General features: G+C 34.2%; 1 protein-coding gene across 1 annotated transcript; it reads left to right on the top strand.

The window, feature by feature from the left end:
- Positions 1-880: 880 nt before the first annotated feature.
- Positions 881-14,129, top strand: LOC119612393 (nucleolar protein 58-like; the record flags this gene model as incomplete). The annotated part of the gene is made up of 3 exons (XM_037968199.1): positions 881-995; positions 13,594-13,809; positions 13,967-14,129. Coding segments are annotated over exons 1-3 (494 nt in total), but the record flags the coding sequence as incomplete, so codon positions are not given.
- Positions 14,130-14,422: the final 293 nt, after the last annotated feature.

Genomic DNA, 14,422 nt, shown 5'->3' with positions numbered 1-14,422 from the left:
GTCTAGTCTATAGTCTAGTCTATAGTCTAGTCTATAGTCTAGTCTATAGTCTAGTCTATAGTCTAGTCTATAGTCTAGTCTATAGTCTTGTCTATAGTCTAGTCTATAGTCTAGTCTATAGTCTAGTCTATAGTTTAGTCTATAGTCTAGTCTATAGTCTAGTCTATAGTCTAGTCTATACTCTAGTCTATAGTCTAGTCTATAGTATAGTCTATAGTCTAGTCTATAGTCTAGTCTATAATCTAGTCTATAGTCTAGTCTATAATCTAGTCTATAGTCTAGTCTATAGTCTAGTCTAGTCTATAGTCTAGTCTATAGTCTAATCTATAGTCTAGTCTATAGTCTAATCTATAGTCTAGTCTATAGTCTAGTCTATAGTCTAGTCTATAGTCTAGTCTATAGTCTAGTCTAGTCTATAGTCTAGTCTATAGTCTAGTCTATAGTCAAGTCTATAGTCTAGTCTATAGTCTAGTCTATAGTCTAGTCTATAGTCTAGTCTATAGTCTAGTCTATAGTCTAGTCTATAGTCTAGTCTATAGTCTAGTCTATAGTCAAGTCTATAGTCTAGTCTATAGTCTAGTCTATAGTCTAGTCTATAGTCTAGTCTATAGTCTAGTCTATAGTCTAGTCTGTAGTCTGTAGTCTAGTCTATAGTCTAATCTATAGCCTAGTCTATAGTCTAGTCTATAGTCTAGTCTATAGTCTAGTCTATAGTCTAGTCTAGTCTATAGTCTAGTCTAGTCTATAGTCTAGTCTAGTCTATAGTCTAGTGTATAGTCTAGTCTATAGTCTAGTCTACAGTCTAGTCTATAGTCTAGTCTACAGTCTAGTTAATAGTCTAGTCTAGACTATAGTCTAAAGGACCGACATTGAGTCCAACATGCATAATTCTATTTCCCTCGCCTTATCGTACAACTATCCTTACCCACCATCATGGGTTAAGACAAAACATACCATAGAACAACAACTACTACAAATCTTTAATATAATACAACGTAAGTCAAATAGTTTCAGCCGATCGATCTGCTGCTGCCAGTCACTCAAATCAGCCAGCCTGCAGCTTGAGTTGTTGTTAAGTTAAAAATCTTGGACCAGGCAAACAGACATTGAAATTTTGAACAGTGAATTTAAATAAAACAAAACCAGTCTCCTCTTGTTACAACAGCAAGACAAGAAAAATGAAATAAGAAAAAAATAGAAAAACGCATACAAAAAATACCAGCTATAAACGGCTAAGTACAACGAAATGATAAAAAAAATTTTGTAAAATATTTAGCCACGATTACGAATGGCTACGACCAACACAAACGAGCCTCCTAGAAAGCCCAACACCAACCATCGCTATACATTCTAAATAGAGACTAGTAAATGATTGCTGCCTCTGCGCAACTGCAAAGATTTCAAAACGAAATATGAAGGAAAAAATCTCCAACACTGTTGTCAATTTGACGTTATTCCAGACAAATTTGACGTCTAGTCTATAGTCTAGTCTATAGTCTAGTCTATAGTCTAGTCTATAGTCTAGTCTATAGTCTAGTCTATAGTCTAGTCTATAGTCTAGTCTATAGTCTAGTCTATAGTCTAGTCTATAGTCTAGTCTATAGTCTAGTCTATAGTCTAGTCTATAGTCTAGTCTATAGTCTAGTCTATAGTCTAGTCTATAGTCTAGTCTATAGTCTAGTCTATAGTCTAGTCTATAGTCTAGTCTATAGTCTAGTCTATAGTCTAGTCTATAGTCTAGTCTATAGTCTAGTCTATAGTCTAGTCTATAGTCTAGTCTATAGTCTAGTCTATAGTCTAGTCTATAGTCTAGTCTATAGTCTAGTCTATAGTCTAGTCTATAGTCTAGTCTATAGTCTAGTCTATAGTCTAGTCTATAGTCTAGTCTATAGTCTAGTCTATAGTCTAGTCTATAGTCTAGTCTATAGTCTAGTCTATAGTCTAGTCTATAGTCTAGTCTATAGTCTAGTCTATAGTCTAGTCTATAGTCTAGTCTATAGTCTAGTCTATAGTCTATAGTCTAGTCTATAGTCTAGTCTATAGTCTAGTATATAGTCTAGTCTATAGTCTAGTCTATAGTCTAGTATAGTCTAGTCTATAGTCTAGTCTATAGTCTAGTCTATAGTCTAGTCTATAGTCTAGTCTATAGTCTAGTCTATAGTCTAGTCTATAGTCTAGTCTATAGTCTAGTCTATAGTCTAGTCTATAGTCTACTCTAGTCTAGTCTATAGTCTACTCTAGTCTAGTCTATAGTCTAGTCTATAGTCTACTCTAGTCTAGTCTATAGTCTACTCTAGTCTAGTCTATAGTCTAGTCTATAGTCTAGTCTATAGTCTAGTCTATAGTCTAGTCTATAGTCTAGTCTATAGTCTAGTCTATAGTCTAGTCTATAGTCTAGTCTATAGTCTAGTCTATAGTCTAGTCTATAGTCTAGTCTATAGTCTAGTCTATAGTCTAGTCTATAGTCTAGTCTATAGTCTAGTCTATAGTCTAGTCTATAGTCTAGTCTATAGCCTAGTCTATAGTCTAGTCTATAGTCTAGTCTATAGTCTAGTCTATAGTCTAGTCTAGTCTATAGTCTAGTCTATAGTCTAGTCTATAGTCTAGTCTATAGTCTAGTCTATAGTCTAGTCTAGTCTATAGTCTAGTCTATAGTCTAGTCTATAGTCTAGTCTAGTCTATAGTCTAGTCTATAGTCTAGTCTATAGTCTAGTCTATAGTCTAGTCTAGTCTATAGTCTAGTCTATAGTCTAGTCTATAGTCTAGTCTATAGTCTAGTCTATAGTCTAGTCTATAGTCTAGTCTATAGTCTAGTCTATAGTCTAGTCTATAGTCTAGTCTATAGTCTAGTCTATAGTCTAGTCTATAGTCTAGTCTATAGTCTAGTCTATAGTCTAGTCTATAGTCTAGTCTATAGTCCTAGTCTAGTCTAGTCTAGTCATAGTCTAGTCTTAGTCTAGTCTATAGTCTAGTCTATAGTCTAGTCTATAGTCTAGTCTATAGTCTAGTCTATAGTCTAGTCTATAGTCTAGTCTATAGTCTAGTCTATAGTCTAGTCTATAGTCTAGTCTATAGTCTAGTCTTAGTCCTAGTCTGTAGTCCAGTCTATAGTCTAGTCTATAGTCTAGTCGATAGTCTGAGTCTATAGTCCTAGTCTATAGTCTAGTCTAATAGTCTAGTCTATAGTCTAGTCTATAGTCTAGTCTATAGTCTAGTCTATAGTCTAGTCTATAAGTCTAGTCTATAGTCTAGTCTATAGTCTAGTCTATAGTCTAGTCTATAGTCTAGTCTATAGTCTAGTCTATAGTCTAGTCTATAGTCCTAGTCTATAGTCTAGTCTAGATCTAGTCATAGTCTAGTCTATAGTCTAGTCTCTAGTCTAGTCTAATAGTCTAGTCTAGTCTATAGTCTAGTCTATAGTCTAGTCTATAATATAGTCTTTTGCTAAAAGCTAAATCCGACACTTTTTGATGGGAAATGTTGGAAAAATTGGCAACACTGTTCCCTAACCTAACAGCCAACAAGCAATAAAATTCAACAACATAGAATTAAACGTATAAAAGTTTTGCTAAAAAATACAGAAAGACACACACACACACACAAATGTTAAAAAGAATCCAGCAAATCAAGCTCACATTATGCTGTGGAATGCGCCCAAGTGACGATATCGTAGCAGTTCGAAAGAATAAAAAAATATTGAAATAAAATTTCAGAAAAAAACGCGTTTACTTGCTTCATTCGTTGAATAAGCTCTATATGGTTAGATTGCAGATTGTATTCGCCGTATCTAGAGGAGAGCTGTATGTTGTATATTGTAGACGACTCTTGCTGGATGATTGGATGGGAGTAGAGTAGGGTTTTCTGTGTCTTGTGCTGTTTAACTCTTGGTTTAGTTTGTTGTTTTTCTTACAATTTTTTGTATTTTTTTTGTTTTTGCTCATTCATTTTATTTCGCTATAGCATGCATGTTGTTGCCTGTTATTGCTGCTGCTTTGTATTGAGACTGTAGCTGCGACTGTTGCTTGTTTGTTTGCTGCTTCACCCATACAATCATGGAATATCTAAATGGAATTTGAGGCATACCCTCTTATTCTCTTTTCTGGGGGGCTTTGAAAAAGAAATATCTTATTCTTAAGTATGAGTGTGTGTGTTTGTGTGGATCTATGTTTGTGCTACTGGGATTCTCATTTAGTTTGTAGTACAATTGTGTTTGTTCTCTGCTTGTTCTTTCTGTTTTTTTTGCAGTTTTTTTTTTTTATCACAAACGTTGTTGATTTAAACGTCGCTCAATGTAGAGTTGTTGGACAGTAGGAGATTTTGTATTGATTTTGATTAGGAATTATAATTTCAGTTTACATATAATGAAGACCATAAACTACACAAGGGACAAGTTTATAGCCTAGGCTCTTGTCTGGACTATAGTCTTGGCTACAGTCTGCGCTATAGTGTAGGTTATAGTCTGGTTATAGTATAGTCTATAGTCTGGACTATATTTCAGTCTATATTCAGGACTATAGTTTATACTTTAGTTTGAACTTTAGTTTAGTCTTTAGTTTGGGCTATAGTTTAGTTTATAACCTGGACTATAGTTTTGTCTTTAGTTTAGACTATAGTTTAGTATACAGTTTGACTATAATTAAGTCTATAGTTTAGACTATAGTCAGGACTATAGTTTGGTTTATAGTCTGGTCTGTAATTTAATATATAGTCTGGTCTATAGTTTAGTCTATAGTTTGGTCTATAGTTAAGTCTATGTATAGTTGTTTAGTCTTTAGTTTGGGCTATAGTTTTGTTTATAACCAGGACTATAGGTTAGTCTTTAGTTTTAGCTATAGTTTAGACTTTAGTTTGAACTATAGCTTAGTATATACTCAGGACTATAATTTAGTTTATAGTCTGGTCTGTAGTTTAATCTATAGTCTGGTCTATAGTTAGGTTTATAGTCTGGACTTTACTTTAGTGTATAGTCTGTCCTAAAGTTTAGTCTTTAGTTTAAACTATAGTTTTGTCCATATTTTGAGGTATAGTTTAGTCGATAGTCTGGACTATTGCTTAGTCCATAGTCTGGACTATTTTTAATTTATATTGTCTTTCAGTCTATAGTCTGGACTATAATTTAGTCTATAGTATGGACTATAGTTTAGTCTATTGTCTGGATTATAGTTTAGTCCATAGTCTGGACTATAGTTTTGCCTATAGTCTGAACTATAGTCTGTCTTTAGTCTGGAATATAGTTTAGTCTATGGTCTTTACTATAGTTTAGTATATAGTGTGGACTATAGGGTAGTCTGTGATCCGGACTATTGCTTAGTCTATAGTCTGGACTCTATTTTAGTCTATAGTCGGTATTATAGCTAGTCTATAGTATGGACTATAGTTTAGTGTATAGTCGGGACAATAGTTTAGTCTATAGTCTCGACTATAGTTTGGTCTATAGTCTGGACTATGGGCTAGTCTATAGGCTGGACTATAGTTTAGTCTATTGTCTGGATTATAGTTTAGTCTATATAGTTTAGTCTATGGCCTTTACTAGAGTTTAGTCTATAGTCTGGACTATAGTTTTGTCTATAGTCTGGACTATAGTTTAGTTTAGTTTACAGTCTGTGATCCAGACTATTGCTTAGTCTGTAGTCTGGACTCTATTATGGTCTACAGTCTGGACTGTAGCTTAGTCTATAGTATGGACTATAGTTTGTCTATGTCTATGGTCTTTACTATAGTTTAGTCTATATTCTGGACTATAGCGTAGTCTGTGATCTGGACTATTGATTAGTCTATAGACTGGACTCTATTTTATTCTATAGTTGGTACTATAGCTAGTCTATAGTATAGACTATAGTTTAGTGTATAATCGGGACTATAGTTTAGTCTATAGTCTCGACTATAGTTTCGTCTATAGTCTCGACTACAGTTTCGTCTATAGTCTGGATTATGAGTTAGTCTATAGTCTGGACTATAGTTTATTCTATTGTCCGGATTAGCCTCGACTATAGACTAAAGTCTAGGCTGTAATTTTGTCTATAGTCTGGACTATAGTTTTATCTATAGTCTGGACTATATGGTAGTAAATGATCCCGACTATTGCTTAGTCTATAGTCTGGACTCTAGTTTAGTGTATAGTCTGAGCTGTAGTTTAGTCTATAGTCTTGACTATAGTTTAGTCTATAGTCTGGACTATAGTGTAGTCTGTAGTCTGGACTATAGGTTGGTTTATAATCAGTTCTATAGTCTGGTCTATAGTTTATTCTATAGTCCGGACTCTGGTCTGCTCTATAACCTGGTCTATAGTCGAGAATATATACTAATCTCTGGTATATTCTGAACTATAGTCTTGTCTATATTCTAGTAAATTTTTTGCATTTTACTCCGAACTAAAGTCCTTTGTACAGTCTAGATCTGAACCAAATAATCTGTAAACTTCAACCACAACAGTAGGTACTTTTGTCCCACAGTCATCATATCGTTGTTAGTGAATTTTTGTCTTTGAAAAATATGTTGTCAGCTTACAGGTTGGTTCGTACGATCGTACATTTGATTCTACTCTCGGTTCTCGGTTTGTTGATTGTATTGTACCCTCGTTGTCTCCTAAACTATGCTCTTGTTATAATATTTATTTGTAAGTTTATTATTTTTTATTTGTTTTAGTGTTTTTTTTTTTTTCTTTCTTTTTGTTTGTTTTTGCCTCAAGAATCGCGTTTGTTTTTTTCAGACGTTCTTAAGTCTTGTTTTCGAAAAAAAACTGTTTTTTTTTTGTTCTTTAGTTTGATTTTAACTTTTTTTCGAGTATTTGTTTGATAGTTTTTTTTTTTTTTTTTTTGCAAAAAATAATAAAAAAAAATCCAAATAATGCAGGGGAATAATAAGAAAGCAAAAAATATATAAAAATTTCAAAAAAAAAAAAAAAGTAAAGAAGACCTTTACGTATGTACTGGCATAAAGAAAAGAATAGATAGTTTATCGCAATTATTTTATTATCACACATCAAAAGTAAACCGCTTAGTATGTCGCCTTAAAGCCGACAAAAGAATCAAAATCAGAAGAAATCATTCGGTTTGTTTTTTTTTTAGGTTGATATTTTTTTTTTTCGGACAGGGTTTGATTTTTTTGTGCTGTTGATGGCTCGTTCAAATGGGTTTGTTTTTTGTTTGTGGATTTAGCCCACAATTCAGTCAGTTGTTAACATTTGAATATGAAAGAATTTTCAACAATTTTATAAAATTTGGTCTTGACTTTTCGTTCAATCTAAAAGAAAAGATATTTTGAAAAATTTTGTATTGGTTTTTAATCATAATTATAATAATGATGATGATATTGATGATGATGATGTTGCGTTGACATGGATTGCATTATTCTTGTTGTTTAATAGCCAATGGCTAGTGACGCCCCGGAATGTGGATTATGTGACTTAAACAAGATTATTGAATATTAATTTAGAATGGTTTTTGAATTTTGAATTCGATTTTGGATCCTGGGTAACGTTTTAAAGCAACTGAATTGTCTTTAAATTGTCATTTCTTATTTCCAGATCTATTATTTTAAATTTTTTTCTTACGTTTTTTAATTATTTATTTTGTTTATTTTTTTTATATTATTTAACTCATCCCCAGCTGTATCAATAGTCTCATGTTTTATGAATAGGATTTTTTTTCTGCTTCTAAAAAGTGAAAAACAAAAGAATTTATTGTGCAAATATTTCTGCCAAATTTGTTGACACTCTTAATAAAGCATGAAAAGAATTAAAAATTTTATTATTATTATTTGTTTTTAAATAAGAAAAGAAAGAAGGAAATGGCTGTAATGTTACACTCAAGAAAAAAATTTAGTAATCCCCACTCTAAACAAACCACAGCGATTTCAGATCTACGTTAAGTACGGTTTTACTAAAAATCAAATTGATAACAAAGTGGTATTGATTTGAGTTCATTTCGTACTTGATTTAAGAATTCATAAGATTTTACTAAAAAAGTTAAAAGTTAAAAAACCAAATTTCATGAAATTACAATGAAAATTGCTAGCTGTAGGGTGCTCACAAAGTTTCAATGGACACATACAGACAAGAATGTCTAAGTGCTTAACGTGAACACCGGCCTTGACGGCCTTATTTCACGGTGGTCTTTTTCATACACTGGGTAGACTTGAGAACGGTCTACCACGCGTCCCTGAATCCTTCTATGAAGAACTCAGGGTGGCAATATTTGTACATGGCTGTGCCGGTCCATGTACAAGCACTATGCTGAAGTACTCGAGCTCTCTAATCTCTTGCCATAATAGCCCCGTTGCTGAATGACAGGAATCAATCCCAATGCAAACCCCGATAAGGAAAAGGCAAGCACTGGTCTATAGTCAATAGAAGGAGTGACATCTCCAACATCAGATGAAATCAATCTTCCGGTATACTGGAAAGTGATCACCCTTTAGATGTCATGAAATTGCATGCATTATTTAAAATGTAATCTCCATCAACTAATGACCCATTCCAGTGCATGCCTTAACCTGGCTCTGTTGATCCGGCTAGAAATAGACCGAAATACTCAGTCAATAAATTAGATAATGTGACAAAGGATGTAGGAAGTCAATTCATACCCAATAATTGCCCCGACAAGTTGAGTGGCAGGTCTCAACCATAAGTCGCATAGCATGAAACAATATGCATCCTGTTGAGATGGCAACAGCACCGAGAACTTCCCTGAAGTAAAAGGTCTACTAAATCAGTACTAGTCTACTGTCGAGCAGAGTAGTCTTTACCGATCGTTCACCAACTACATCTGTTCCATTCTCAGAACATAAAGAACGATCTACGGAATGACTGGGGAATGAGAATTCCACAACCTATCCTAGCGCCCTACTACGCGAAGAGTAAGAGATACTCAACGGGTTCAGGAATCCAGCATAAATTGCTCTGTCACATCGCCCCGCGAATTTTGGATATAAACCACAGCCACTACAAGGATCCCGAAGGAACCTCAACCAACAGACCAGCCAGGACAAGTCCTGCGGAAAACTGGCCACCCGTAGAGCCTGAATATATGATGCTCTGCTTCGACTCCATTCCAAGGAAAGGCCGAGGATACATTTGATCATCACCAGTTCATAGTCCCGAAATTTCATCGCAACAGCCGATCGCATTATTCGAACGCTATGCTGTTCGAGAGAGAAATAGTACAATCCACCTGTCCACAATCTTCGAGAAATAAATCTATATATCCGCTGAGATATAGACACATATAGAAATAGTACAATCCACATTCAATTCTGTTGATCGCCTTTTAAGATCACCTCAAATATTCCAGAAATTTCTTACTTTACGAATAATCTAGAAAGTATTCTCGAGATGTAATCGAGTAAGACATTCAAATTCTTAAAGCGGTTGATCCATTAGCTGCAGCGCTATGTGTAAAGATGCCTGTAACATGAGGTATTGAAGGAGAAGGATTGCATTGATTATATGTAATCTGCCTACAGGATCATCTAAAATATCTTGTATTGATTCCTGTAATTTATTGCAAGGATTCTCAAGAAACAAATTCAGAAATAGCTACACAGAATAAAGTAGTCTTAAGATGGATTAATTGGCCAATTTGAATGGTTAATTGAGTAGAGAAAGATTTAATGCCATTAAGCCTTGATCACAGCGATGATCATTACCGGATGATCCATTAGCTGTAGCGTTGCTTGTTAATATGCAAGTAATTAGAGGAATTGACGGAGTAGGATCGTGTTGATTTTATAAACTCCGGTAGCTTAATCGAGTATAAGGAAAAATTGAAGATCGCTTAATATGAGAATATTTTCAAATCTTAAGACAACAAGATATAAGGCGTCGCTTACAGCCGAACGTCTCTTTACTTTTGGCGAACTGGCCAAAGGCGGTTATAGGATACGTCATCAATGTATACTGGACACATTGGAAGGTTATACACAATCATCGGACGTGCCTGATCGCATATCAGACACAGAATATGTCGGAAACTTTGAAACTCTGATCCCAGATAGAATGTCTTGGTGAAGCGGAAAACTAGAGCAAATACCAGTAGGAATCCCTTGTTACACGGATGGCTCTAAATTGCGGCATAAAGTGGGTCTGGGGTTCTATATTGAAGACCCAGCAACAGAAATATACCACCGTTTACCAAATCATAACACAAGCTTCCAGGCAGAAGTCCGAGCAATAACGGAATGTGTAAATTGGATTAGAATAAATACTGGTGCCCACAGCCGTTAATATATTTACCGACAGCCAGAAGGCAATTGGAGCGATATCATGTGATAGAATTAAATCTAAGACCGCATTGGATTGTAAGAAAGCTTTAACTGAATACTCTCCCAGAGCTAAGGTTTACATCATAGGATACCAGACCATTCGGGAGTAGTCGGCAACGAAAGGGCGAATGTAATAGTTTTAAAGGGAAGGAACCTGACAAACGCAAAACGATTCGACGCAACAAAAGCTGAATTAATAATATGGGTGAGAGAATCCATAAGGCGTCTGGAATAATGAAACGGTGGGTAGAACCACAAAGATCCTATGGGGTGACACTGATGAGAACAAGACCAGCAAGTCTGAAGTTAGTATGATGTACATATTCTGAGTGGACACACAGGATTACGAGCAAATATATTCCAAATTGGCTGTGCGGATTCAGCTGATTGTAGAGCATGTGGAGAGGACAGTGATACTTTGGAGCACTTTCTCTTTGCCACTGTTAAGCATTCGTCGAAGTTAGATCCAAGTATCTTGAAAGTGATGTTATTCCGGAAATAACATTCCTGACTAACACTGTTTGGAAAATTCTTACGAATTACATCCAGGAAACTGAGTTTCTGAACATTAAACCATTTTTTTCATGAAAATTAGCGCACAACAGGCCCGATAGTGGGTCTAGATGTATTTCTTCGGATTTGATGTACTACACATCAACCTAACCTAACCTAAGACAACAAGATCATCTGAAATATAGTTAATTGAGTTAATTGCGTAGGAAAGCCTTTGATGCCTTGAGTAAATAAAGCTTTGATCACAGTGATGATCAATACGGGATCAACCGTGAGCTGCAGCGTTGCATGCTAAGATGCATGTAATTAGGGCGATTGAAGAAGGAAGGATCGATCGCATTGATTAGATATATACCGGTAATTTATTTCAAGTATGAAGATCAATGCAAGATCGCTTAATATCAGAATATATTCAAATCTTAAGGCAACCTGCCTGCAAGATCATCTGAATGATCTTATGTAGAATAAAGGTGAATACATTTCAAATCTTAAGGCAACCTGCCTGCAAGATCATCTGAATGATCTTATGTAGAATAAATTAAGATGGATTCAAGGGCCAATTTAAATGGTTAATGGAGTAGGAAAGATTGATAACATGAGTAGATGAAGCCTTGATCACAGCGATGATCAATACCCGATCATTAATGAGCTGAAGCGTTGCGTGAGATTGACGAAGGTAGGATCGCGTTGTTCAGATATACTTCGGTAACTTAATCGAGTATTAAGAACAATTCAAGAACGCTTAATATCAGAATATTTTCAAATCTCAAGACAACAAGATCATCTAAAATATATTTTGTATAAAGCAGTCTTATAATGGATAAAAGGATCAATTTGAATGGTTTAATTGAGTAGATCAAGTTTTGATCAGATGAGCTTTGATCACAACCAATGATCAATACCGAAAGATCCATTTGGATTAAGGAAGTATTGGTCATGTAAGATTTGCCAACCTTAACTCTTTACATCAGCCACATACTTTTCTGCTCCTTAACATTCTCAACGTTTTTTTTTTTTTTTTTTGAACTCCTACAAGGTTTTCAGCATTTCTTTGGAACAACAACAACAACATTTCTATAAGCCAAAGATGATAAACTGACCTTGCAAGAAATTATGGTGATTTGGAGAAATAAAATTGTTCTTCAAATTCTTTGCCAATTAGATTTTTGTTCCTACTTCTTTAGTACTTTCTTGGTATTGTTGTTGTTGTTGCGGCCATACCACACACACACACCACAACAAACTGGTAGACATTTCAAGTTGGCAATGCTAAATCAAATATTTTTTATACAAAAACGATCTGAAGAGAATAGAGTAGAGTAACGAGAGAGTGTTATAGTGAAAAAAAAGAGAGTAATATATATAGAAGAACGAACGGGGAAAATCAGTGGTAAAAAAAGACCTCAATATACAAAATAGTTTTAAACACAGATACACAAACACGGTTACATTTCTACACACAAACAAACGCAATACACTCACCATAATGTTTTAATAGCAGGTACGACAACGACGACCACGACAATGAACGCAACGTAACGACAGCAACTTGTAAAGAAACAAATCCAACATTTTTACTCATACCACAATAATTCGTAACAAAAAAAAACCCGCGAGTATCTTTAAGATACACAGAGATACAGATTGCAAAGTGTACAAAATAAAATAACGAAAGAAAGAAAGAAAAAAAAATCCAAAAAACATTGTTGGAATGAATCTCTGATGGAATTTTTGTGTGTGCGAGGAAAAAACAAATGTTGCTGGTGCCCAGCAGTTTAGTTCAGTTTAGTTTACGGTGCTGAGCGAAGCGGTTGAAATATATAAAAGTTTTTGAAAAGATTTTTTTTTAAGATTTTATTTGAAAAAAAAGAGAAAATTATAAAAATACAAAAAAAACTTCTAAAAGTTTTATTAGAAATTATTTAAAAAGATTTATTAAAAAAAAAAGTTTTCAAAAAAAACTTTTTATAGTTTAAAGTTTGAAATTAAATTTGAAAATTACAACAACTCGTACTATAAGTTTATTTAAAAAAATATATATAATGAATTTATAAAAAAAAGAGAAAAATTTCCATGAAATACCACAACGAGAGTGATTTTGACTAAAACGCGTTGATTATAAAGCTGGCAATTATAAAAAAGGTGATTAAAAAAGAAAATTAAATTATTTTGTGTTTTTTTTATAAAAAAAAAAAATATAAAAAATTTTTATTTTGTTAAATTTAACAAAATTTCAAAAAAACCCATACAATTAAACAAAAATCAATTATGTTTAATAAATAAATTTGTGTTTTTTTGTTGCTCTCTTCAAAAGTCTTAGAGAGCAAGTTTAGAGAGTTAATTAGAGAGTGTGAGAGTATAGTTTTTCAAATACAAAAACAAGATCTTTTTTTTTCTATACAGTAGAAAAAAAAAACAACAACTCAACTCAAAAAAAAAAAATTTAACGACAACAACAAAATATATGGCATTCTTTTCAACAACAACAATAACAAAAACCACTACTTTGGCGACGTTAAATATACAAAATAACAACAACAAAAAACACAAAAAAAAAAAAACAACAAAAAAAACGAAACACCAAAAAAAGTGAGAAAGAAAAAAAAAAAAACAACAACAAATAAAACGAAACAACTAGGGGCTCAGTGCATTGAAAAAAAAAAACAAAGGGGTGCAAGAAAAAAAACCGCGAAAAAGAAAAGAAGAAGAAAAAAGAAGAAGAAAAAAAAAGAAAAACAAGGGGGGAAAGAGACAAGAAAAGAAAAGGAGAGAAAGAAAAAGAAAGAGGGGAAAAAGAAAAGAACAAAAAAAAAAAAAAAGAAAAGAAGAAGAAGGAACAAAAAGGGGAAGAGAAGAGAAAGAAGGAGAACGAAAGAGAAAGAAAAAGAGAGAGGAAAGAGAAGGAGAAAGAGAAGGAAAAGGAAAAAAAAGAGGAAGAAAAAGGAAGCGAAAGAAGGGCGGAAGGAGGGAAGGAAAGACGAGGAAAAAAAAAAGAAAGAAAAAACAGGGAGAAGAAAGAAGGCCGGAAGGAGGGAGGCAAGGAAAAGGAAAAAAAGAAAGAAAAAACGGGGGAGAAGAAGAAGGGCGGAAGGAGGGAAGGGAAGGCAAAGGAAAAAAAGAAAGAAAAAACGGGGGGAAGAAAGAAGGGCGGAAGGAGGAAAAGAGAAAAGGGAAAAAAGGAAGAAAAAAACAGGGGAGAAGAAAGAAGGGCGGAAGGAGGGAAAAGAGGAAAAGGAAAAAGAGAAAGAAAAAACAGGGGAGAAGAAAGAAGGGCGGAAGGAGGAAAAGAGAAAAGGAAAAAAAAAAGAAAAAAACGAGAGGAAAGGAAAGAAGCGGAAGGGGGGAAGAAAAGAAAGGCAAAACAAGGAAAAAGGAAGGAAAAAAGGAGGGGCGGGAAAGAACGAGACAAAGGGAAAGAAGGAGAAAGAAAGGAAAAAAAGAAAGAAAAAACGGGGGAGAAGAAAGAAGGGCGGAAGGAGGGAAAAGAGGAAAAGGAAAAAAAAGAAAGAAAAAACACGGGAGAAGAAAGAAGGGGGAAGGAGGAAAGAGAAAAGGAAAAAAAAGAAGGAAAAAAACGAGGGAAAGGAAAGAAGGCGGAAGGGGGAAAAAAGAAAGGGAAAACAAGGAGAAAGGAAGAAACAAAAGAAGA

The sequence above is a fragment of the Lucilia sericata genome, unplaced genomic scaffold, assembly GCF_015586225.1.
Source record: "Lucilia sericata isolate MDLA Ls3-8-SP2 unplaced genomic scaffold, ASM1558622v1 Contig001680F_arrow, whole genome shotgun sequence".
Lineage (NCBI taxonomy): Eukaryota > Metazoa > Arthropoda > Insecta > Diptera > Calliphoridae > Lucilia > Lucilia sericata.
This window is presented reverse-complemented; position numbering and strand designations above follow the sequence as displayed.